The 27,416-nt window shown below is 33.2% G+C and overlaps 1 protein-coding gene across 1 annotated transcript; it reads left to right on the top strand.

Annotated features, from left to right (window-relative positions):
- The first annotated feature begins 160 nt into the window (after positions 1 to 160).
- On the top strand, positions 161 to 27,416 carry LOC148274770 (uncharacterized). Its single transcript, XM_088236628.1, has 4 exons — positions 161 to 1,077; positions 21,816 to 21,984; positions 25,693 to 25,923; positions 26,537 to 27,416. The coding sequence occupies exons 2-4, from the start codon at positions 21,819 to 21,821 to the stop codon at positions 26,794 to 26,796; spliced, it is 657 nt and encodes a 218-aa protein (XP_088092754.1). The 5' UTR covers positions 161 to 1,077; positions 21,816 to 21,818; the 3' UTR covers positions 26,797 to 27,416.

The raw sequence follows: 27,416 nt of genomic DNA on the forward strand, positions 1-27,416 counted from the left end.
TAATAATTAGCAAATGACCTCCTTTATGTGCAAATTTGCTATGGCGGGGTCAGTTCCAGTCCCCCCGTGGATTACACAAAAAACAGCAATAGTATATTACCTTTAGTCTTAGGCAGTATTTATAAATATTTTTTAATAACTATTTTCTTTCTTTGTTGCAGGTCAAACAGATGCTGTGGATATCGAAGAAAATTCAACTATTCAACAGAATACTTCTCTTCTAACAAAAGAGACGAAAAAAATATCATCGAAAGTAAATCCAGCGCAAGGCCAACTATAGATATTAACGCATCTTTCAAAAATTTCTCTCCTGAAATAAATACGTCCAAAATAAAATCTCATGATTTTTATTAAACTTAATGATAGTTACTTAGATAAAAACATCCTTGAAAATACTGCACCAAATAATCCCCTAGATATTCAAAAACAAATATACAACTATAATAACAGTGAAATGAGAGATATGAGTAATTTAAGTGTTAAAAATGTTAGTCAAGTGGTTTCAAATGTTGAAAGTGTTAAAAACAAAAGTAAGATAAATATTAGTGACAATGCTCAAAAGCATACCGTGTACAGAGACACGTTCATTGATAGACTTTTAGATGAAATGCGTGCAAAAAATGAAAAAAATATTGCCATAGTTAGTGATAGGATGTTGACTGTTAAAAAGGAAAGAAAATACGATGAAATGAATATAGGAGTAAAAGGAACGCTTGTTGATGATGGTAAAATATTTATTGTGACAGGAGAAGAACCGAACAAAATAGAAGATGAAAAGGACACAAATGTCCAAGTAACTCAAAACATTGATAGAAGGAATACCAATGACCAACTAGTCTTGGCTGATGCAACACCAACGCCTCAAATGACTACCAGGCAAGATATTATTTCTACCAAGAGTCATGTAAGGGTTTTAAATAACATTGATGATGATTATCAAGGGGATATGCCTTTTGAGAGGTTACCAAGAATCGAGATCATTACAGATGAGGTTTTGTCAGAACTGAATGTAAAGCAGATTTTGGAGTGTAATCTACCAAGTAATGCAACGATGGCAGCTTGGCACAAAACGGACAGGTAAACTCATTTTGATATTTATTTATTAATAGCGGTAGTTAATTCAACAATCAACTGAATTTTTAATCATAATTATCATTGCCTTTCCGCACCTAATGGGACATTGAGTACTGCGTTGGTACACCAATTGCCGTGTATCTTGATCATTTTTGTTTCATGGTGGCAAGATGATCAGTCTTACGCTTCAGGTACCAGTCCAGGGACTAAGAAATATTTTGGTGTAAAAACACATTAAAAAAAGTTTTTTTTTATTATTTTTTATTAAGTCTTTAAATAGTAAAAACATAATAAATTAATGTCCCAATATTAACTTATATGTAATAATTATTAAAGAATTGACAAATTATGAACATTTCTAACAATATAGGCACTTTGAAGTTGATGTATACTTCATTAGTGAGAAGCCAGTTAGAGTATAACTCTACAATATGGACTCCTTACTACAACTGTCACCAAAATTCTCTTGAAAGAGTCCAAAAAAAATAGTAAATTTTAAACTTAGAATCAGTCATGAATTTTAAAATTACAATTTTTCACTTAAATCATTAAATTTGTTTAAACTCAACGATGGAAGAAAAATTATAGACCTTTCAAATTGATTCAAAATTGTAAATTCAATATGGGATTGCCCTGAACTATTATCTCTCATCAACTTCAGGGTGCCTGAAAGAATGACTAGACAGGTGTCACCGTTTTGTAACAACAATTTATGGACAGTGTACACTTGTTATGCCGTATTAAATAGACTTCATGAACTCGGCAATAGTTATTCCCACGTATCTGATATATTTAGTGTAGGGTATTGTTCCCATAAAACAAACTTTTTATACTTTTTCAAAGATAGTGAATGGTAATTATATTTATTTATTCATGCATTTTATAATATATACAGTGTTTTGTTCACTTTGCCCAGCTGTATGAAACAGTACTTATGATTTTCTTGTTGAATTACTGTAGGATTTTTTATTATTTAAACTTTCTACTGAATATGCTGTATAAATTTAAGGTTTATTTTTTTAAATATAAATCTTGTATAATTTTGAGGTTTATTTTTTTTTTTATTCTTGGGTATAAGGTTATTTATGTTTTGTTAAAAAAATATATATGAATCCAAATATGTTAGTAATTTAAATGTTTGTAATAGGCAGATTTGCCGTTTATGTTGATAAAATAAAATAAAATAAATAAATAAATACACGTACACTTAAAAATTTTTTATCTAAAAAGCCAACTCAAATTAGATTACTTTTAAAAAACTAATTTATCTGCTGAACGCATGTTTTTTAAACTTACATATAAAAGAAATAATATTTTTTTGTTCTTTTTTTAATGGTATTTCCTTAGAATATAATTGTGCAGCTCTGTGCATGAACGAGTTCTGTGTATTTGTCTTTCAACAAAATGGCAGCCTTACTTAATTTTTATTTCTTGTCAGCCATGTCAGGAATCATACCCGAGACCTCTTGCATGGTACGCAAACGCTTTAGATGCGATTTTAAGGTTAACGTTGCTATTTTCGAGTAAAATTTTAATCGACCTTTACTTGATAAAAACTCAAACTTTATATGAATGCCGAGTGCGGCCCTGACATATTCAACATTATCAACAGTAAACATACTTTAATTCACAAATGTATCCCCTAAATTGAGAAAAATTGTATCTGAAGTAAACATGTTGATTTAAGAAAAGTTTTAAGCAATATAATACAAACAGGACAAAAAATCAATGTAAATCATGGGAAAATATTCGAAATCAATTACCTGTGAAAACTGACTCTTTTATATATATATATATATAGTTGGATAATTTATATAGCGCCATTTTTGTGAAAATCACCTCAAGGGCGCTGTACAATTAATAAATATCCCAGTACGTCTTGCAGCTACAGAGCGCATGGACGGTTGGGATTCTAGTTCCTCGTTTTCAATTAAGATCAATAAAAAATTATAACAGATAGGAGCTAGATTACAGGACGTCTTGCAGCTACAGAGCGCATAGACAGTTAGAAATTTAGCCCCCATTTACACATTTTAAAAATTGACAAATAAATTTGGTGTATTAATGATACTAAAAAAAAAATTAAAAAATAATATGAATAATAAAAAGGAGTAAGATTACAACACGTCTTGCAGCTACTAAGCGCATTGACGATTGGAATTCTAGACCCCATTTATAAAATTTAGGTATTTTTAAGTTGGTATATGAAAGCTAGATAACCAATCATCGTGCAGCTACAAAGCGCATGGACGAGTGAAATTCTAGCAAAGTTAGAATGATATCAATAAATTTATAAAAAATAGAGCATAGTAGTAAGTTTGTCAAGTGTTCATGCCAAGAACTAAGCAATAAAAAACTAAATTAATAAAGCACTGTATCAACTCCATGGTTAACAAAGGGAGATAGATGTCCGAAGAGAATCTTTTGTAGACAGTAGGTAGATATCGTCACCATGTGGTCCACTAGGCTGCTGGAGAATTTCTGGAAACGCACGTTTGTAGACTGGGGGATTATGCTTAAACCTTTAACGCTCCTACTGCTGCAACCAAACATACTGCAATTCACCATAGTCGATTTTTTTTTATTATACCGTAAATATCCAAGTTATTTACAAACAAAGCTACGCACAGCTACAAAAGCATCCGATCAAACCGTTATGTTTATGTTGTCAAATAAGACAAAATGGACACCAATTGGTTGCTTAACAACAAACCAACATCGCTTGCGTTCTATGGAACATAGTGATAAGGCGTCTCTCTAGGTTACGCATTATTACTTTGAGATATAGGTACAAAAATTCGAAAATCAAGGGAAATTTTCCCCCAATCTCAATCCTTAATATAAAGTCTAGAAATTCGAGATTATCTCTGCAGTTGATACAAACCTTTCCTTTATACTCACCCCAAAATATTGTCAAGTCTATATAAACTCTCCGACCTTAAGTACTTTAATCAAATTTTGCGGCTTGATGTCGATTCGTGGCTTTAACCCAATTTAATTCTTACTTTGAATCCAACAAGTAATGTAACTTCGCTAATTGTTTTAATTCGCGGGTATACGAGACTTCTAGCTGGAGTTTTGGATCCGGTTAAGCTAGTTACTTTACCAAAATTAAAACATTACTCAACTTATTTATTTATTTATGGTTTCAACTCAAGATGGCACACCCCCGAGATCCAGATCAGTTGTATTGACATTTTTCCCACAACGTCGCTTCAGTTCGTTTTTGTCCAATATTCAACGAAATTGAGTTGAGTGTACAGGGGATCTTACAAAGCCTTTATTTATTACAATATTTGAGTTTTCCCAAACGTTTGTAGACAAAAGACTGGATTCCACCCCCTCGGGAATTATTAATATTTACAAATTACAATAGGGATGGAGAAAACTTTAAATAACGGATATGGAAGTCTAGGCATTTACAGGGTTTATGGCCTGTCTTTGGCTGGTTTAAGTATGTGAAATATTTCAGTTAGATGAATCTCTTTACAATTATAAAGGTTTCCGCCCCTTTACTTAATTAAAATCAACAAATGGAAGAATTGAAGAAATATGGATGTTCAAACATAGGCAAAATGGTGAATGTTACAGAGTGTGTAAAGTGGCCACTTAAACCAGCCAATGACAGGTCATAAGCCCTGTAAATGCCTAGACCTCCATATTCCCCCCTCAAAAACGTTTTCTGTCCCTGTAAATAAATTTTAGTAGTAATGTTTGTACGAGTGAGCATTTAGTATTAATGGGTAAGAACTTTTGCAATCTTCGGTGTGAACTGAAAAATATTTTACCGCTTAATTCATTTGTATGAGCTCGACAGCATAGTTGTTCGTCCATTAGTTCTCCTAGATTTTTTATTTACTTATTTTTTTATTTAATTAGGTAAACAAACAGTATGTACACATATATTGTCAATTTCTTTGTATATTAGTGTAAGAAACTCATGCACACACCAAAAAAATTGTTTACAATTAATACAAAAATTTAAATTACGTTCAATAGGTATAATAAATGTAAAAAAAATATTTAAATAATGTAAACAATAGAGGAAATCTATAAATGTTTTTATAGATTTCCTCTATTGAATATTGGTACCATTAACATTAAGAGAAGGTTCTTTTCAATCTCAACCACATGATAAAGGCTCTTTTACTCCACAAACGTCAACAGATGGAAGAGTTGAAGAAATGAGGATGTTTAAACATAGGCAGAATGGTGAATGTTGATGTAAAGCAGCCACTTAAACCAGCCAACGACAGGTCATTAGCCCTGTAAGAGGTTTTTCTACTCTGTTTGCTAATGTTTGCAGACACATTTGGAGATACTCAAATGAGATCTTAGCGATATAGCTAATAATTTATTTTATAAAGGCTGAAAATTCGATCGAATCTGGAAACCAGCATCTGTCTTTATATATTTATATGTTTAATATGTATGTTAAAAAGAATCCGACGTTATTGTTTGTAACTGGACACAGTCGTTAGAAGTTTGGCCAAAAACTTCTAATTAGTTTCTTCAACTTTCTTCCAGATTTCGGTTATCGCACCATGGAGATGGTAATCCCAAAGCGATTTTAGCAAATTTTGAGGGTTTTAGAAAAATGTGTCAAATTGATACGAATTTTTCCTCGTTTCCAAATCATTTTCAAATAAAAACACAGAACGACAGAGCGTTCTCAAATAAAATATTCTAGTGTGCCTGGTAAAACAAACGAAGTTTGTATGTTTTCGTGGTTCGCCTACAGGCACTAACACATTAATAACATCATCAGCATTATGGTTATCATTTTTTTCAGCACTCAACGGTGCAAAGCTCACTGCATTAGTACGCCAACAGCGTATCTTTATCGTCTTTCTTGTATATTTACATTGATTTTTTTTTGTTTTTTACATTATACATAAAAGGTAAAACAGAGTATACAAAAATAAAGGATAACTACATAGCAATGAAATACACATTAACAGTAAAAATAGTAAACAAAAAATCCCACAAGGGCATGGCCTTTTCGTGGGTATTCAAAAAAAGTTTATGATTTTTTTCTCCATTAATAAAAAGACAGGTAAAATATTTTACCTGTAAGAGAGAAAAAATATTCACTATAAAGATTATAAGGTATCTACTTTTTATTTTATAGTAATTGAAAAAGGAAATAGAAAATGTATAAAAAAAACCATAAAAATATTCCTTATTATTAAAGGACAAAAAAATATATCGTAGAAAAAAAGAGTTAATATCTTTAGTTTGAATCCAGTATAGTACGTGTTTTTTAAAATAATGAAAAGTTTGGGATCAGTGTAATATTATCAGTAAAAATTGAATTAAAAATTTTGGGCCTATAAAATATGCATGTCTCTGTGCTAGCCTCGTTTTACTATGTGTTATAGAAATAACACACACGATTCCTTCTTTGAAATACATTTTGGTTCTGAAATATATACTTTAAGCATTGAAAACGATATATTTGTCTTATATCTAAAAGTTTAGCTTCTTGGAACAATTGGAAAGAGGGAAAAGTGCGATTTTTGTGGAGTGTGGTTTAATATGGTTGTTATAAGCTCCTCCTCATCCTAATATTTCATAGGAAAGCGATGACTGTACAATTGCATAATATATCATTTGAATAGTATTTAGCTGATCGTTAATACTTAATAAACACAAAGGTTAAATATCTCAGTTTATTAACAAATATTTTAATAATATATAAAAGCAAAATGATCAGTTTTACTCTTCAGGTGCCGGGACATTAAAATATTAAATTGTAATAATACCTCTTTTAATAAATTTTGTTTCACGTCAACAACTCACAGATCAAACGTCCGAGGTTCGCACCCCACGCGACCACAATTAGATTCCTACTACTACTACCACTACCATCCCGCTATTTCCCCATATGCATAGGCAGAGAGAATGGACCGTTACACACGTCTATCCTGGCATACATTTCTAGCTTTTTTCACGTTCATACTCCTTCTTACATACATGCCCTTTTGTTCAGCCCGCTTTTGACATGACCAGACTTAAGATTTTGGTTTACCTGATTTTGCCACGTCTTCCTTGGTCGTCCTCGTCTTACGTTATCGTTCATTTTCGCCACATATAATTGTTCTACCATACTTTCGTCATCCGTAAATTTTACACGACCAAACTATCTGAAAGATCCTTTCTGATCCTGACTCAGATTTACCCTCTCGCCTGGTTTTATCATTCGTAACCCTGTCATTTACTGATTTTTCACACATTTGTCTAAGAGATCGCATTTTGATCGCGTTCACTCGGCTTTTATCCTTCTTCTACCAGTCCCATAGTAATGAGTCGTTTGCAACTCGTTGAAAATAAACCCACAATTGAAATATTTGTGTAAATCATAAGGGTGAAAATGTTTATTTTCAAAATATGAAAATAACTACCCTGGGAATCAAGCCTAAGACCTCTTGCATAGTAAGCAAACATGCTGACCTTTTTACGAGGCGGAATAAACACATTCACTTAAAAGCACTTAAAGTTATATTGTCAATTTTTATATTTATGAATTTTTAATTATTTTAAGTTGTTTATTTTGCATCTTCACATATTATATCATTCTTCTGGTTATGTGATGTCACTGAATTCTTCCTAAATGGCTTAACCGATTAACGTGCTGTTTTCAGAGAAATGTAGATCTTTGCGCTGCGCGTGTTTGTAGATATTAAAATCTTTAATCTAATATGTATAAAATAAGTAAGAAGCATAAATGTTTTATTTCTAGAGGATTTTGTTACTTAAAGGTCACAATCAACAATACTACAAATTCCGTTTGTAATAAAGAACAAATGAGCGCGGCCTATAAAGAGATCGCAGAGTATGATAACGTCAGTCAGCCCAAAGAGTCAGCCCAACAAGTCAGCTCAAGCAGCCTTCCCAAAGAGTCAGCCCAACCAAGTCAGCTCAACACAGTTACTCAGTTCCAGCATAATCCAAGTGGAATCAGATCAACTCCTCATCGCTGTTAATCTGTGGCGCTTCACAACAAAGTGTCGTATTTTATTTAACATGCAATAAAATACACCATCAAACATCAAAATCGTGTTTTCTGTCAATGTCCAACCAAAGAAAGGATCACCAACCCCCCCATAAACTCTACAGTTATACGTAAATATTAACTAAACTTTTTTGATAAACTGTAACTTGTTGATTTATGGGATTATTTTCTATTTACCGAGTGTGAAGTATTTGCTGCTCTAATTTGTTAGTCTTTCAAAGGTGCTTTTTCTTGAAAATACATTTTACTAAGGAAAGCAACTAAAGGATTCCTATTCTGTAACATTTTGAGAATTGTCAACACTCGACGGGATAAAACAAAATGACAAACCCTGTACGGACTGGTTTACCTTCTTCTAATAGGGAAATATCACATCCCACGAATTCCGATAAAAATATGTTAAATGGATTGAGAAGAATTAATTGTTTTATTTGACAGGCGCCGTGGTGCTGTTGGTAAGACGGCTAACTGCGAACTGGCGTCGCGGGTTCGATTCCCCCCAGTTGCAAGAACAAAATCTAAGAAATAGCTTTTTCTCAATTAGTCTGGGTGTTGTGGTGTATTTTTCATTACCTTATTTCCTATCCCCTCTATCCTACCTGCTGACAAGCCTCTAAATAAAGGCTTAGCGGGTTATTCCTAAAAAAAAAACCTTTTTATTTAAAATATTACAACAGAGATGAAGAACATTTAAGAGAAGGTAATATGGAAGTCTAGGCATCTACAGGGCTTATGACCTGTCTATGACTGGTTTAAGTGGCCACTTTACACACTGTGTAACATTCCATATTACCTTCTCTTAAATGTTCTTCATCTCTGTTGTAATATTTTAATATAAACAGCTCCCCAGGGAGTTGAATCCAGTCCTTGTCTACAAAAATTTGGACAAACTCAAAATATTGCCTTTTTATTTATTTATTTTATTTATTTATTATCATATTACATACATAAAGGTAAACATATATTCAAAGTTGATTTGACTATCTAACTAGGGTTATTTACCCAGTTCTATGTCCGTCAAAAATATAAATAAAAGAAACAGTTAGTGTTAATAATAAAAAAATATGTAAAAAAAATACATGCAAAAATAAATAACGGTATGGGACATAGTGAAAAATAAAGTAAAATTCAACGTTAAGAAAACAAATAAAAATATGGTGAAAACGTATTTAAAAACTCAGCAAAGTAAAAAAATAAAATACATAGTAAAAGATATAGCAAGAAATATGTTTTGAAATCCAGTAAAAAAACATGGTAAAATACTATAATATACGAATTGCCAGATGTTACTACAACTTATTCGGGATTCAATTATTTTTTTAAATGACGTTTAAGAAACAAAGCAAGTTTAACATCATTGTATTAAATAGAAATGTTCATAACTATAAACCCAGAAAAAGAAATTGGGTAAGACTACTACTTAAGAAAACACAACGTTTTGAATGCGTATAGCATAGAAATGGTTCAAGAATAAGACCCCGGCGTGGTTTTGTATACACGCAAGGCACACTCACCCCGCTTCACACTCCGCCGTGAGATTCCTGGCGAATACTTTGACAGCGAGATTGTATGTAGCAGTAAAGCGGAGTAAAGTTAGTACGTGGGGTGACACTGAATTGAAAACTGACAAACACGTCTCTTAGTGAAAACGGAAATCTGAAACGAAAAAGTTGTTTTTTGGCATTCTAAACTTTCCAAATTATAAAGAGTGAAAAATCATTTGGTAAAAACCTATTTTTGTAACTTTGGACTTGTGAGAGCTTAGATTCAAATATTTTACTTAAAAAAACTGTACTTAAAATGTACATTAAATAAGGAATAAAAAATATAAATAAAAACCAATATTTTTTATCATTATTGATTTTACTATTACTACTTTTACTATGTATGTGTACATGTATGTATACATTTATGTGTGTGTATTTATGTGCAAATAATATCATAAATACCAACTTCTGTAACTAGAACAAAATATAAAAATAATGTAAATGAATGCCTCGATACGGGTTATGCCCAGTAAGGTGTTCATATACAAAAGAAAAAATTAAAGGTTTTAAGTGAAATGAATTAATTTAAAAAATAAAAAATTTGTAATGCCTTTTGAATGGAATTTTTGTATTGCCTTCTTCCCAATGGTATATGCATTCTCATCGAATGCAACCCTGATAGGTCTGGTATGAATTAAAAAAATTGCTTCTAACTTTTTAGAATAAAGATTTTAAGATCTACAATTATGCGCAGTGCAAAGTTTATTATTATGCAAAAAACCGCACGTAAATCGGTTTAGCCATTTAGGAGTTTAGTGACATCACACTTACAAAAGAATTATGTATATAGATGTTCGGACTTGATCGAAATATACTCTATAAGTTTTTCGTTTGTTTTTGCGTACGATTTTTTTCCATGCAATGGTGAAAATTTCAGTTTCAAGGTGAACACTTTAAACTCTTTGAATGAGAGGAGTAGACACTTGAAACATTGAAGAGTACGCTCTCCATTTTTTCAACAGTACACTGAACCGTTTACCATCAATATTAGGTTTGAACTCAAAATGTTCGAATTAAACAAAAAATCAACAGAGAATTTAATGGACTCTATCGGGTTCTCTCTGAAAAAGTAAGAGAGTATTTTTTTATTTATAAATTTATTGCAAAAATATAATATACATACTTTATAACAGGGAATCTATATAAAACCAATTCATGTAAAATGAAAACGGAGTGTTCTCTGTTTATGATAGTCTTCATTTAACATGGCTCAGCCTGTTCTAAGATGGAGATTTTCTATCTTTAGAGCACAAGTAGTCCTATACTAATAAAACAATAACATAAAAAAGAAAAACTAGAACTACTTAATTATAAATGCCTAGCTAATAAAATTTTAGAAATTAAAAATCATTATTATACAAATATAAAGTATATATATGTGCCAAGAATACATGTTACTTTTAAACATAAATAATATAGTACAATATATAATAAAACAAATATAAAGCAATGAAATACATAAAAATATCAATAATATCACATTGTCGTCGGGACACGGCATTTGCCGTTTTTCGCGGACTGTCGGTCAACCGCGGGACACGGCAAATGCCGTTTTTGTCGACTGTCGGTTGTTGGCGGGAAACGGCATTAAACGGGTTTGTTATCAGCGTGAAATAAAACGCCTTGAAGGGTGATTTGCTACCTGAGGTGCTAGGCGACAGTCTGTCGACGTTATTTGAGATGCCTTGTCCGGATTGGCTAGTGTGCCACTTGTAAAGGCGTCGCCAGAAATCTAGAGTTTTATGCGATCTCAATCTCCAGTTTAGTTTGAGTCATTTCACGTATTGGACTATTTTTCATACCGCTCGCACTGTTTTGTTTACTGTTTGGTATTTTCTTATTTGAATATATTAGCATTGTATAGGACGTTACCCCTACAAAAATGTCTTTACAAGCCAATGATAGTGACGATGAAGTGTATGCCGACAATTTATCTAATTGTTCATGGAATGATGACATTGAAGAGTTGTCAGACAAAGAACCGAGTGATGATGAACAAATACCAAGACCTAGAACGTTTCACCGTCGCACTATTGAAAGTGATTCTGATTCGGAGACGAGCTCAGATGAGGATGTGGACGAGTGGTCATCGTTTGATAATCCTCCAGTTCTGGAATCGTTTTTAGGCCGCCGCGGTTTGAATTCAAATGTCCATTGTCCTCAAACTGTAAGTGATGCGATAGAGTTATTTATCGGTGATGATTTGTTTGAATATTTTATAAACGAATCTAATAGATATTACCACCAAAACTCACATAATTACAAATTATATAAAAAATCGGGAAAGTGGAAAAATATTACTTTGAAAGAAATGAAAAAGTTTTTGGGGCTGATTATTTTGATGGGACAAGTTCGAAAGGATATAAGGGACGAGTACTGGTCTACTGAACCAACAACCGAAACTCCTTATTTTGCTAAAACGATGTCCAGAGACCGGTTTCGGCAGATATGGAAAGCGTGGCATTTTTCTAACAATGAAGAAATCATAGATAGTTCCGACCGATTATGCAAAGTAAAACCAATTATTGACCACTTTTTACCTAAATTTATTTATTTTTGATGATCAAATGTCAAATATGATTTCTTTGAAAATTTCGATCGAAAATATTATTTGGTTTCGAAATTGTGTCAATTTTAAGAAAGCGATATATTTTTGCGCTAATCGCGAAAAACACCCGCTATAGGCTAGAGTCTATTGTTCGAAGCGCCCGACTACAATGTGTTAAGTGTACCAATTATATAAAGTACTACCTTTTTTTATTTTGATTAGAATTTAAAATTAGATGTACAAAATAAATGATTTTTAGATCCAAATAAATTTTGTATATTATTTAATTTTTGACCTCGTCGTGTAGTGGTCACCGCGTTTGTATACTTGCAAGAGGTCTCGGGTTTGTTTCCCGGCATGGTTGACATAAAATATTTTTATTTATATTACAATATTTTGAGTTTGTCTAAATGTTTGAAGAAGAAATACTGGATTTCAGCCCCTAGGGAGTCATTTAGATTAACAAATTACAACAGGGATAGAGAACATAAAAAAAGGGAATATGGAAGTCTAGGTATTTACAGGGCTTACGACCTGTCATTACCTGGTTTAAATGGCCACTTTACACACTGTGTAACATTCAACATTCTGCCTTTATTTAGCCACCTATCATCATCATCAATCCCATTCCGCACCTAATGGTGCAAAGGACACGGCATGGTACACCAATCGCAGAGTATATATATATATATATATTTGTTTGTTTCATGAAGGTAAGATGATCAGTACGCTTACGCTTCAGGTACCAGTCCAGGAAGTACGAAATATTTTAATTTGAAAACAGTCTTTAAAATCAATATTTCATCTTAACCATGTCGGGAATCGAACCTGAGACCTCTTGCATGGGAGGCAAACGCGTTGACCACGATGCCGATCTATAATCCTTCGATTCTTCCATCTGTTGATTTTAGTGAAGTCAAAGAGCTGAAACCGTTATTGTTGTGAAGAGATTCATTTGATCGAACTATTTCACATACCAAACAATGCCTGAAAATAATTTTCCAATTTTTAAACTTCTTCTTGAACCAGTTTGTTTTATTTCAATATTTTGATTTTGTCTAAATGTTTGTCGACAAAAGACTGGATTTCACCCCCTTTATTGTAATTTGTTAATCTTAATGACTCCCTAGGGGAGTCTTCTCATTGGGGAGAATGATTAGTCTGTAGAACAGCTTACCGAGAGAGGTGGATCTTTTCCAAGCTGAGATTGCCAGTTTAGACTCTTCCTCTCTAACTATGCATCAAAATGTGTATTACTGACTTATTCTTCTTTGTTTACTTTTGTTTTTATAGACCTTAATAATCTATTGTGCTTTTTTAAAACCTATTTTCGTATTTACCGAATAATATAATTTATGTAAATTTTAATTGGCAGTAGTGTTTTATTGTACATCTTGGTAAATAAAGAGACCACAAGGCGTCGTAACGCCCAATCAGCCTAACGAGTCAGCCCAACGAGTCCGCCCAAAGAGTCAGCCCAAGCAATTCAGCCCAAAGAGTCAGCTCAGTCAGTTCAATACATCATCGCCGCTATGTTCGTGCTTCAGTTTCGTATATTTTTTCTCCATGTATTTAATATTAGCTGTTCTTCCCTCTTCTTGATGGTCTTTCGGGCAAACGGCGAACAGCTAGGATTTCGTAGGCCATGGTATAGGTGAGCTATGAGCTGTCCATTCTATTGACGTCATCTCTTTATAATCTATTTACTATGCCTTGGGTATCGCAATCTCGTCCAATTTTTTGACTCTGGATTCTGCTCCTTAGAGTTTTCCCAGTGATTGCACTTAGTACTTTATCTCTGACGTTCTGAGCAGTTATTTAGTTTTTCTACTTCTCTATCTATTCTCGCACCTATTGTATACACCATGATTGGTCTGACACACGTTTTGTATATCTGAATCTTGTTTTCAATCCACATGTGTTCATCGTACCGTATGACATTTCTTAGGCATCCAGATGTTTTAATAACTAAGATGGATATGTTCTTATCGTCACTGCCACTATGGCTGAAATTTCTGCGTGGTATGCGGTATTAACGACCTTACTTTCCTTAGTAAATTTACCACTTCCTCCATTGTTGTATTTTATTAAGTTATAAAGGAGCTAAACTTGCTTCGTTTCTTTGCTGTTTTCAAAATGTGTTTTTTTTATGCTAAATTATTTAAGTCTCGAATTGAGTTGTTGCAACTCCTGGAAATGTATTTCATATGTATTATACCTGTAAAATACTTTGTGTTACATGATATATAAATAAAAAAAATACATATTAAACCCCAACCTCGTGTCTTCTGTCAATCTTCAACTGGGATTGGAGCTACATAACTCTCAACCAGCAAAATCCTACAAGTAGACTGTTACGGACGGTCAAAAATACATGTAATATATATGAAATAATAATGATATAATATGCAATAATATAGTAAGGGCCCCCGGAATCTGTCGGCTTAATGTTAGACCTACAATAAAGGATGAATATTCCACTTTCGGATCCGACTTTAGCGATACCTGGGTACTATAAAATATAAAATTATGTTACAGGTCCTAAAAAGAGCCTGGAGCTTGACGTTTGACTAATTATTGCCCTAAAAAGGGCATTTGTATTCGACGAGACTAAAGTCTGTTTTTAAAAAGGCATTTTATATTTGACGAGACTAATGTTTGCCCTGAAAAAGACATTGTAATTGATGTAGCGCGTGCGACGCTCCCAGCAAAGTGACCGAGCCGAGCGCCGGCACCTCCTCATATGCACTTTGGGAGAGGCGCGCCGGCCGGGAATAGTGGGGGAGATATTTCCCCCCCCCCACTCATGGATTAGCCTAACGCCGCACAGTGTTTCGTTTCATACAAGCTAGAAACTAAAAATTCTGAATGTACTTTTAACTCATGTATGCGATTCATTTAATCCTAAAAAGAGGTTTTTTTTATTAAATATGTAATAATAATTCGTTTTATAAAAAATATGTCACATTTTGTTATTTCATAAACGAAATAAATTTTCTGGAAATTGATATCTGCATCCAATAATGTATTTAAGGATCATAAATAATTGAAATTATTACTTTAATTCTATTGACTGATAAATCGGTCAACCTATAAAATAAATCATTGAAAATTATATTAGATACTTAGGCATAAAATAAAGATTTCACCCGAGAGAACTAATCTGCCTTCACTTGTTTTGTCAGAATAACCATTTTACAGCTGATTTTATTATGTTAAACATGACAACTGAAAGGGTTTAAATAAACTTAAAAGTTTGACATTGTAAGGAACACAGAAGTGAGGCAACGGACACAGCAACCCTTGGTATCTACTGTCATCCAAGGCGTTTTGGCTGGCAAGGCCATGTACTACTTATGCCTTCCGAGAGCCTTAACCATGCTTGCCTGTGTTACAAAGCATCAGGCTCTTGGCGTCCTGGTCGTCCATTGTTGACAATTTGGGGGCAGTTTGCGTCAGAGTTGCGGTACGTAGACTTAACTTGGGAGGATGTACGGGAGGTCGATCGCTTGGCCGGAGGCAGATTATGGAATCCATATGCTCCACATAGGGAGCGGATATGGTACGATGATGATAAAACTTAAAGGTTTTTAAATAAAACATTTGTTATAAGTGATTTTCAAAGAGATGTATTTTGAGAAATATAAAAAGAGCATGTAATGTAGATAAGCCAAAAGAATAAAATTCTTGTCGAGAAACTCTATTAATACTAATAGAGTTCATTTCACTGGGTTTGGCGCCACAAATATAACAGGACATGGTTGACTTATTTTCAGCCAAAACGTTGCAAATTTTACCATCTACCATTATTAAAAGCATTTTAAATTTTATGGACAATACTACACCTCCAATATTAACATTAAAATTTTCAAGTTTTTCAATTGCATCTTGAAGTTTTTCGATTTCAGACTTAGTAAGAATATCAGTTTCTTTGGCGAAAATAAATTTAATAGGACGACAATAAGAGGTTGAGGAAGGGCTCAAATTTTGCCAAATTACTATATTAGGGTCATCATTAAGCCTTAGTTGTATTGGAACGAATGACATAATAAATAAAAATTCATCTATTGCATGCTCTGTGTAAAATTTCTGTTTATAATTACTATGTCCCGAGCTTCCATCTCCACCCCACTTGCATATAAGAGTCAGTACAGAACCTGAAGGAACTCTTTCTTTTAAGACTTCTGATTCTACATTTAGCAATCGTTCCACCGTATGATTTAAAATCACTTGTAGCTGGATTTCTGCACTAGTTTCCGTTATTTTGACAAATTCCTCGCTCAGGCAACATGCTTTTTTTGTTTTTCTTAAACTATAAAATGCCGGATATATTTTGTGGTCGGTTTTTATGGCATTTTTACGCATAACTTTGTAGGAATGCGAAGATAATTTACAGTCAACGTATAAACTTAGCGCTTCCTCAATTGTCAATGCCCGCTGTTTGTTTACTTGTTTACGTTCCCTACGTATTTTTGCTACTTCATTGGGAGTAGCTTTCTAAATTTTCTTTAGGAGATCGGCAACTGTGCGTTTTCCTGATGCTCGAATAGATACCTGCGTGGCAAACGAAAGTTCTTCAGATGTCTTCGTACTCACTAAATCACGCACTTTTGTCCTTTTGCACTGATCACTGCATGCCCCGAAATCCTTTGCGGGCCTTCCAGTAGACGTAGATGGTTCATTCATGTCTACTGAAGGACTTTGTCGAAAGTTTTCACATATCAAAATATTTTCACTACCGCCGAGCCATTCAAATTTTTTATTAACAAATCTATCTAGTTTACAGCCAGATTCGGTCCATTTTCTGCTTATATTTAAACAAATAAGCTCAATTTGATTTTTTAACAGTTTTTCACCACTTGTACCGAGTTCACCGACTTCAAATTTACTAACAATATTATTTATCACTCCTTGAAGCCTTTCTTTCTTCGTCAAACTCTTCCACATCACGTACAATTCTTGCCTGGAAATCTCGTATCTGGTACCTGTAAAATAACAAAATAAGATAGATGCAACTTCGTGCGGTAAAATATCGAAACTGTAATGAATTAACAATAAATTGGTCTATTGAAAAATAAAAATAATATTTTGCTACTTTGATATACTCTCCGAGATAAATTCTCGAGAAGTTAGAAATTGATATTTTTTTAACTACTGAAAAATACATAAGTTAAATTATTGTTTTTTTAAATACCTGAATGAAATACATTAAAATATTAGAAAAAAAACCATACAACATACCTTCCAAAATAGCTTCCATTTTTTTTTAAATCGAAATAAAAAACTTTAAACTTGATAAACAACCTTTACACGTCGGACGCCAAAATGCAAATAAATGTAATTAGGCTTTCAAAAACCAATTATCCGACTTTCATATTCTGGTATGAATCACCCTAAGCATTAATCACCCCAGTTAGGCTTACAATCGTCACACTAACTATCTGGTAATGCCCCCATGACGTCATCGTTTAAGAATTCAAAAGTGACTTTTTATCTTGTAGCTTGTATGGCTCAAAACACTGTGCGCCGGTTCGGACGCAAGTAACGGGAGCCCGTTACACGCTCTGTATAATGTGTACATTTTTAATTGAGAAATCAGTTCGCCTCGAGACTTCATCTTAGTCACATCGTTTTATTTCGTCACTCCGCCCGAACTCCCGCTCTACTACTGGACCTACCCCTTGGACTTGACCATCGCTTCACTCCAGGACTACGAACCAGTTCTTTTACCGACCTACGCAGTGACACCGGACTTGAGAGGGATTTCAAGACATCATAACTTCCGGGATTTACGTCCCCGAGAGCGACGACGGCAGCGAGACACGGCCAACACCTACCCCTTGCTTCAGGATTGTAGAATACAGTCCAAACTGTGACTTGTACAGCACATGGACATTTGCTGTTTTTTAGACAATATTTGGAACTTTATACTCTTTAGAGCAAACAAAGTAAAACTGAACAAAAATTAGGATGAATAATTGATATTGATATGGCGGTTTTAAAAAAAAAAATGCAGTATTTGAACTCTCTATATTAAGATTTGTAAAAATATTCAATGAACACTTACAAACCTGTGTAAAATAATATCCATAACAAATTTAAACTATTACATGATAAATGATAATGTCGCTAAATAAGGGATTTTTTAGTTCATTCATACGAATTCACAAAGACAATTGCTGTTATCAAATTGATGCGGACAATTAATTGATGTTTTCACAAAAACAGCGTATTTTTAACATATACTTTGAGGTACCTATGTTTTTTTTAGAAATATTTGGAAAGAACAATTGTTTGGACGCTTCGACAGATAATAATAAAATCCAATAATTTCTTTTTTGAAAGTTTTGGACAAAATATATTTTTAAAACGAGGGCAAAACAAAATTTACAGTTTAATAAAAATCTGTTAAGATTTTTGTATAATTTTTACATCAAATAAAAGCATTGTTTTAACATTAATCTATTAAAATTGCTTAAAATTACATAATAAGTAATTTTTTTAATGTCCCGTTTTGACATTACGGCACTCGTAACAGGGCAATTTTTTATCGGGTAATTATTTTTATATGCCTGTAATAAAAAAATTCACAAGTCATTAAAAGGAACCGCAAAGTACCCAGTTATCATAGTAACAAAGGAAATTTGATTCCACAGGTTATTTTATCATAAGCATTACCTTTTCTCACCGAATGATGCATAGGGCACTGCATTGATACACCAGCAGACTTATATTCAGGTACAAGCCCTCAGACTAGTTGGCAAATGCGCCGACCATTAGGTCATGAGGTGGACACGTTAATTTTATCATAATCCTTTCCGTACCCATATCAGCGTAGTGGTTCATAGAGCACTGAATTGGTACTCCTATTGCAGAGTGTTTTAATATTTTTTGATACACATGTAGAAAATAAGGCAGTATTAACCATTTCAGGGCCGCGATTATAAAGGCTATCTTCATTGGAACATATCGAAATGGTAAACTTAAACAAGTATCTCCATCCACTATGGTATGGTATGGCGAATTTAAGTTTACCGAAATGTCGATACGTGCTTTCATAAGATCATCTCAGACGGTGTAAGACCAAATACAACCAATAGGTGGCGCCAAAACTTTACTCTGCGTTTGATGATTAACTACTACTTTCGGATAAAGGGATTTTGAATATTATTCAATTAAAATTTATAACCTACTTCCACTATCTATTAAAACAATTAGTAATGAAAAAATGTTTGAAAAGGCCATGAAAAAATTGATAGAGGAGCTAGGAAGAAGTAAAATGTATTGTTTTATACGCCCAAACCAATATTGAATCAACTGCTCCACAAATGTATAGCTTATGTTAGGTTTGTTTAACAGCCAAATGTGAACTAAATGTTTTTACAGTTATTTACTAGGAAAAGGACAATAGATCCTGTAAACTGCATACCTAAATAAAACAGGGACCCTTCGAGTTTGAGTAGCGTCTATCATCTTGTTAACCTTAATTATAAGTTAAGGAATGCTATCTTTGTTTATTTTTTTATCGTTTACTTTTTGTACTGTTACATGTTCACTTAATTGCCATACTTACTAGTTCTTTGGTCAATGTATTATTATTGTGTTTTTTAAAAATAATTTTTATTGTTTACTTTTTGAGATCATTCTTATGTTGTTAAAATTCCATTTGTCAATGCGTTTTGAAGCTACAAGACTTTTTGTGATGTTAGCTATTATATTATATTTATCATATTTTGTAAATGTTATCAACTATCAAATATCTAAATTTAGTAAATGGGGTATAGAATTTCAACCGTCCATGCGCTCAGTAGCTGCAAGACTTGTTGTTATCTTACTTCTATTATTATAAATTTGCTTTTTATTTCGTTTTTAAAATATCACTTAAACTTAAAACGTCACTGTTAAATAAAAAAAATTAAAAAAATGTAAATAGGGGCTAGATTTCTTACTGTCCATGCGCTCTGTAGCTGCAAGACGTGCTGTTATCTAGCTCCTATATATCATACTTGTTATATATCATAATTGGAGACGAGGAACTAGAATCCCAACCGTCCATGCGCTCTGTAGTTGCAAGACGTGATGGGATATTTATTTATTGTACAGCGCCCTTGAAGTGATTTTCACAAAAATGGCGCTATATTAATTATCCAAACATACATACATACATACATTTTGTTCTTTTCATTGTGCGTTTTGTAATATAAATAATATAGATGTACATAAATTAATTAAAAACATAAATACGAAGTGTTTAAAACCGTCTGAATATTTTGTTAATTATCTCTGTTTATTAAGTTAGTCTTCTTTGTTTATTCTCAAATGTAAAAATATTTCAAATTTTTTTTATTGTTAAGTGTCTTCGGCACGGGTAACCCCAGTGAAGTCACATTATTTTTTTAAATAATTATAGTTTGTGAGAGAAAAAATATGAACAAATAAATAAACAAATGTTAAATTAAAATTACAGTGTTTCTCTTCCGTATTTTAAATAGGCTTTTGTGATAAAAAGTAGTCACTTCAAAATGATTTAGAATGTAAAAAAATCCCAATTAAAGCGAAATTTTCTCGCTTGAACATGATTTTATTATGACATTTGACAATTCTTAAGACGACATGCCTAATTTTTCATCTTTCTCTATCTTCCTCCGTATTGCAAATCTGGCTCTATTGATATGTCGATACGTGCTTTCAGAAATATAGGAAAATATGCAATAATCATATTTATTTTTCAGTTGTAATATTTTTTTAAAATCTCATAGGCCACGTGGTGACAATGACATTCAAAAATTTAAAAAAAAACAATATACGCGGCGGACGTCTGTCTAATCCGGAAAACACAATCGTAACTGATACCATTGTCGCTTCCGTTCATCTCTTTAGTCCCACGAAAATTATCGCAAGGGTTCTACAAGAGTACACTTCCTAAAATACATGAGATACGACAGTATGCGTCTCAAAAAAACTTAACTACTAGCAAAATATTTTTAATAATTATTGTCTTCGTTGGAAGATTATAAATAAAGACAAAACAATGTTTTGAGTATGTCCAAATGCTTACAGACTGAAACATACAAACAAACATAGATATACTCAAAAAATTGTTGAATCAAATACCCGGTAAAAAAAAGAGTATAGAAATTGAAAAAAAATAATTTTCAGGCGTTACCTAGTATGTAGGTGAAATAATTCAATTAGATGAATCTCACCCGCATAAATGATGGTTTCCGTTCTTTTACTTCGCAAAAGTCAACAGATAAAAGAGTTCAAGAAATATGGATGTTCAAACATAGACAGATTGGTGGCTGTTACACAGTGTGTAAAATAGCCACTTAAACCAGCCAATGACAGGTCGTAAGCTTTGTTAGATGCCTAGACTTCCATATTCCCTTCTCAAAAATATTTTAACTCTGTGTTAAAACAAATTTCAAGACGAAATACTTTAAAAACCAAATAATAAATATTTGTAAGTTACGGCGTTACACTTAGGAGGGGTCGATTTGAAGAAGGCGAGTGTGTGAATATATGTTTGTTCGATATGTCTTAGAAATAAAAATTAAACTATTGTTCCAGGCACCCAAAATGATTTTGGAAACCTAATTTATATATTCATGGCCTGTTTCTTTCTTTCCAGATAATGGAAATGGATCCAGAAAGCGGGGGTGCAAGACTGTCCGTCTCCAAGTCTGGTGACGCTATCATCACCAGGGTCCGGAAGGAGGACGACGGAGCGTGGGTGTGCCGAGGAGTTGACCCCGAGGGGAACTGGATTTCGGCAGACCCTATCAAGCTGATTGTTCTAGGTTGGTTGTTATTACTGCTTCTGTGTTTTTTTCTTCTCCTAGTCTGATGAAGTCACCATCGTGGGATCCGGAAGGAGGAATTATCATTCAATTGGAAAATATAGCAAAATTCAAGACTTTCCATTTTGAACCTAGAAAAAAAAGTCATAAAATAGATGCTTACATAAACGAAGAACGGCTAATTTTAGATCTAAATAACTCCCCAGGGAGGAAATTCTGCTTGTCTGCAAATATTTGGACATACTTAAAACATTATAGAAATAAAATAAATTTAAATCACACATTTTGTTTTAATTTAAAAAAAACCTTGGTTAAATTATGCCTTCAATTTGAAAAAAATAGTTTATGGAGTTTAGTTCAAACACTTTTATATATTTACAAATTACAACAGGGATGGAGAATACCTTAAATAAGAGAATTTGGAAGTCTAGGCATTTACAGGGCTTATGACCTGTCATTGGCTGGTTTAAGTGGCCACTTTATACACTGTGTAACATTCACCATTTTGCCTATGTTTGAACATCCATATTTCTTCGATTCTTCCATTTGTTGATTTTAGTGAAGTTAAAGAGCTGAAACCCTTATTGTTGTAAAGAGATTCATCTGACTGAATTATTTCACATACTAGGCAACGCCTGAAAACAATTTTTCAATTTTCAAACTTCTTCTCGGACCAGTTGGTTTCATTACAATATTTGAGTTTGTCCAAATGTTTGTTTATATATCATTTTGTTCTTCGCCTTTTTTAGGAAGAAAACTTTAGTTGCTTTGTAAAAAAAATAATTATATTTTTTATATCAATAATACCTCGAAACACGATAATTGATTTTACAAAATTTTTATGAAGACAATTTTCAAATCTAAACTACGTCAAGAATTCCATATTTTCTCCTTCCGGTGGTTAAATCTTGTGCTTGACTATACTAATTTGGGTTGACCTAATTTTATTTTAAAAATACCACGTCAAAAATATTTTAGGGCTGTATTATGATATTAACATGATGAAATCTTAGCTCATTGATCTAGATCTTGGATGAAAATTTATGAACATAAAACTAAAATGTAAAATGAAAGCCTTAATAGGTAATAAAGTCAGCCGGAACTTTTTAATGGCTTTTCTTCGTAGATGGATACTAAAAAGTTAAGCGAAGTCGTTATTGGATCAAGCAAGAAAGAACGATGTTTAGGGGTACAACAGAGCGAGGAAATCTCACAAGAAAAACAAAAACGAAGGCAAACTCGTGAAAACATTAATGTTATTTATTGAAACAAGATATTAATAAAATAACTACGTTCTTTGAAAACGATTATCACCTATATCTGCAAAACGTAATTACTCCTTAATTAAAGGAATTCCTCAAGGTTTTCATTTTGGTCCTTTCCTGTTTTGACAATGTTTGTTTACTTTAAATGATTCAATGATACTGCATAGAGTACGTATCTACCAGGGGCGAACTGTGCATAGAAGCGATTATGCGCAGCTTACCATTGCATTTTACAATCCATAATAATGTTTTCATCAACATCATCGTTACCTTTCCGCACCTAATGGTGCATAGGGCACTGTATTGGTACACTAACCGCAGCATATCTTGATCATTTTTGTTAGATGAAAGTAAGATGATCAGTCTTATGCTTCAGGTACCAGTCCAGGGACAATGAAATATTCTAGTGTGAAAACACCCTTTTTAATCTTTGGCCTCGTGGTGTAATGGTCAGCGCGTTAGCCTGCCATGCAAGAGGTCTAAGGTTTGATTCCCGACATCATTGATGAATAATGTTTTACGGTAACTTTATTTACAGAAAAACAATCAAATAATTACTATTTCTTATAAATCATTGCCTTCATTTGTATTTTTTCTAACTAAAACTAAAACATTAATAAAACGCGCCCAGCGCCAGCAATGAGTCAAAAATCTAGCTAATTACTCCAGCTTATTTCTTCATACAAATAAGTGTTCTATATTTTGAACATCTAAAACCTAGTGGCGAGATTTTTCTCCTAGAGTAAACATGCAGATTACACAAATTCTTTGAAGAATCTCGATTTGAAAAACAGTGTTTCAAACATTATTTCTTAAGGACTTTTTTTCTTTGAGATGATACTTTTGACATATGACTCGCAACACATATGGCGCTTGACGCGGCCGTTTTTGGCATTATTTATTTCTAGAACAAATCGGCCAGTTGACATTACAAGCGTAATGAGAGTACCTTATATTAAATGAATTCACTGTGCTATTTTCAATGAACTTTTATATGAGTTATGTGTTAAATTAATGGATAATAAGCTACACATTATAATATATCGCGAAGTTATGTCATTTGAGTTTATTTCATAGAAGAGTTGTTGTATCACTCAGAACCACAGAAAAAAATAGCAATTTATAGAAAATATGACTTATATAAAGTTTTTTTTAAAAATCACGAAATATTTGAATTTCAAATTTGAATACATGAAAGGGAAACGTCTCAAACTCTGCTCCTGTTGAGATGGGCTGGACGCGTACAAAGAATGCCCGATGCGCGAGTAACTAAGAGAGTCCTGACTGGACATCCAGGGGGTAAAAGAAGGATTGAAAGACCTAGACTGAGGTGGGAGGATGAAGTAAAAAAAGATTTAGCACAGCTTCTACAAGTCGCAAATTAAAAAATGGCTGCTGAAGACAGGCGGAGTTGGAGGCAAAAGTTGAAGGAGGCCAAGGCTCGATTTGGGCTGGACCACCATCGAAGAAGAGGAGAAGAATAATGGGGAAACGTCATTTTTTTAATTAAAAACTTTCAAGTAAAAAAAAAACTATGTTTATTAGGAGCACAAAAAATCTTTTTAAATTTTCAACTTTCAATTCCCGCGAAAACGCTTTATTGCTTTGGCCACGCTCCTCATACGTCACGATTCGCACTAAAGTTTGACGTTTTTCATTATTTTTCACATCATGAATCTTGACGTCATGAGTGTCAAGGCCAATCATGTCGCGTTTTTGTGAGGGCATGTTTATGAACAATTTTATTTTAAAAATTATGAATGAAAAAAAATTTCTACACTATCTATATTGATTTTGAAAATACAATTATTTCAAAATCGATTACACAACACAGTGGATTAAACGAGTTATTTGTTTTTTTTTTGAAAAGAAATATTTGCGTTCTTATGATTTACCCAAATATTTAATTTTGAGGGCCATTTTCAACGAGTTGTAAATAACTCACTATTAGAAAATGGAATCAAGTTGGGGTAAAGTGGGATTCAAACCACATACCTTTGGTCCGTGAGTCCGAGACACTAACCACAGGACCACAACCCGATGTTGATCGCGAAAATAACTTATTCGCGATTGCGGTGAAAATGTTAAAAGCAAAGCACATACGATGAGAGTTTAGTTCTAATTATAAGGCCGGAGACAATATTGGTACCCACGGTAGGAATGGCGACATCTTAACCAGGGTCACGTAGGAGAAAATACTTTTACCGTGCGTGTAGATTAAAATGATAGATGTGAAATGGGCCTCAGACGCCATTGTCACTAAGTCGGTGACTCTGGTGGAAAAAAACCCCTTCTTTCAAATAGAAATTATTCGATTCGTCACTGTATCTAACATCTATCGTACATTATGTCTGTCTTTTTATTTGTGAAGTAACATTTGATTTGCTCATGTTTTCTGTATTTTTGCGTTCATGCCAATAAACAACCCTTTCCTTTGTTCTAGAAAAACCCTCGGACCCTTTGCTCCTCGTTTCCGGCCGGCCTATTAACACCGGAAGCAGGTCAGTATCCGCCAAGGAGGGGACGGAACTAAATGCGACCTGCGTGGTGGTCGGCGGAAAGCCTAGACCCAAGCTTTCGTGGATTTTGAAAAGGCCGGCTTCTAATGCAATCGGAGAAATTGACGGTGAAGCTCTGGAGAATATAATGCAACAGGATGAAGAAACTGAAGCAGGTAAGAAATACAAGTAATGATTCAGATAAAATTAAAAATAAAATTATCAATAAAACTTCTTCATATTTAAATTTGTTGCAACAGAGAGGGAAAACAATTTTTGAGACTGGAGTATGGGATTTACAGGGTTAGGAACTTCTTGGTTACGTTTTACTTTTATTTAATTTTGACCGTCGAACGCTTTTGCCTAAGAAAACATTTTCAGGACTGGTAATTTTTTAACAATATTTTGAACTTTTATAATATTTGTAACAAGGTTTGGGTATAAAAAGACCACATAAGTATTTTATTAAGGGTCAGGCAACATAATTTTTTAAAACATTTTTAAAGAAATTTTTGAATACATGTTGAGCGAGTTTAAGCGTTAAGTTATATATACTTTCAACGCGAAATAGCGAAAAATACTTTTCAACAATCCGAAAAGCGTGCGAACATAACTCATTGAAAAAGCGGGAGAGAGCAGTGTTCCCAACTAACAAAATGTCCCGTCAGACGTGTCAACCTTACAAAACCAAAATTAGCCAGTATCTACTTACATGCGATTTTTCTGGCTAAAATACATCAAAATAAATTCCAAGTAATTTGTTTTTATATTATTTTATTGGTGTTTCAGGTTTTACATCAACTGTTCGGATTACAATGCAGCGTTCCTACCACAATTCTTCACTTAGCTGTGTCATGACCCATCCTACCCTGGCAGTGTCTCTTCACACAGCTGTCAAGATCATGATTCACTGTAAGCTGATAATATTTTACTTATATTTCATTGATTTATGGATATTTAGCTTTTGGTTTATCATGAGGGAATTCGGACTTATCCATGGCGTTATCCCACTGATTTACTCCGGGGTATGCTTGGTTACAACATATTAACGCCCTGTTCAAGCAAAGTGATGTCCATTGCGTTCCTTTTTTCTTCGAGTGAAAATAAAAAACAAAAATAAATTAATAAACTGAAACACCTTTCATGGGTGCAGGAAACCGTTTGACTTTTACAAGTCTTATCTGTAACAACTAATTTTATTTAATACACCCAATTTTTGAGTGACAGCATCGATAACAATTTGCAAATTTATATAGATATACAGATTTCTGTAAAGCTTTCGATAAGGTCAATCATAATCTTCTACCGTAAAAACCTCAGAGATTTGGGGTAGATGGCTCACTATAAAATTGGTTTTAATCATACTTCTCGCACATATCTCAGATTGATGTTATCAGTGGTTTTACAGGCTCTTATTCCATATCCTCGGTATATAAAAAGGATCCAACCTCGGACTTCTACCATTTCTGATATTTAACAATGATATTGTTTTACAAATTAATTTTTTTAATTTGTTTTATTTGCGGATAACCTTAAAATATTCAAAATTATAAAATCAATTGTCACAAATTACAAAATGACCTACGTTCTTTTTTATATTGGTGTCATGAAAACGACTTATTTTTTAAGATAAATAAATGTATGTCTATTGAATTTACAAGAAAAAAAA

Source organism: Micrasema longulum, unplaced genomic scaffold (genome assembly GCF_059751315.1).
Source record: "Micrasema longulum isolate JH-2025_06_02 unplaced genomic scaffold, ASM5975131v1 h1tg001584l, whole genome shotgun sequence".
NCBI lineage: Eukaryota > Metazoa > Arthropoda > Insecta > Trichoptera > Brachycentridae > Micrasema > Micrasema longulum.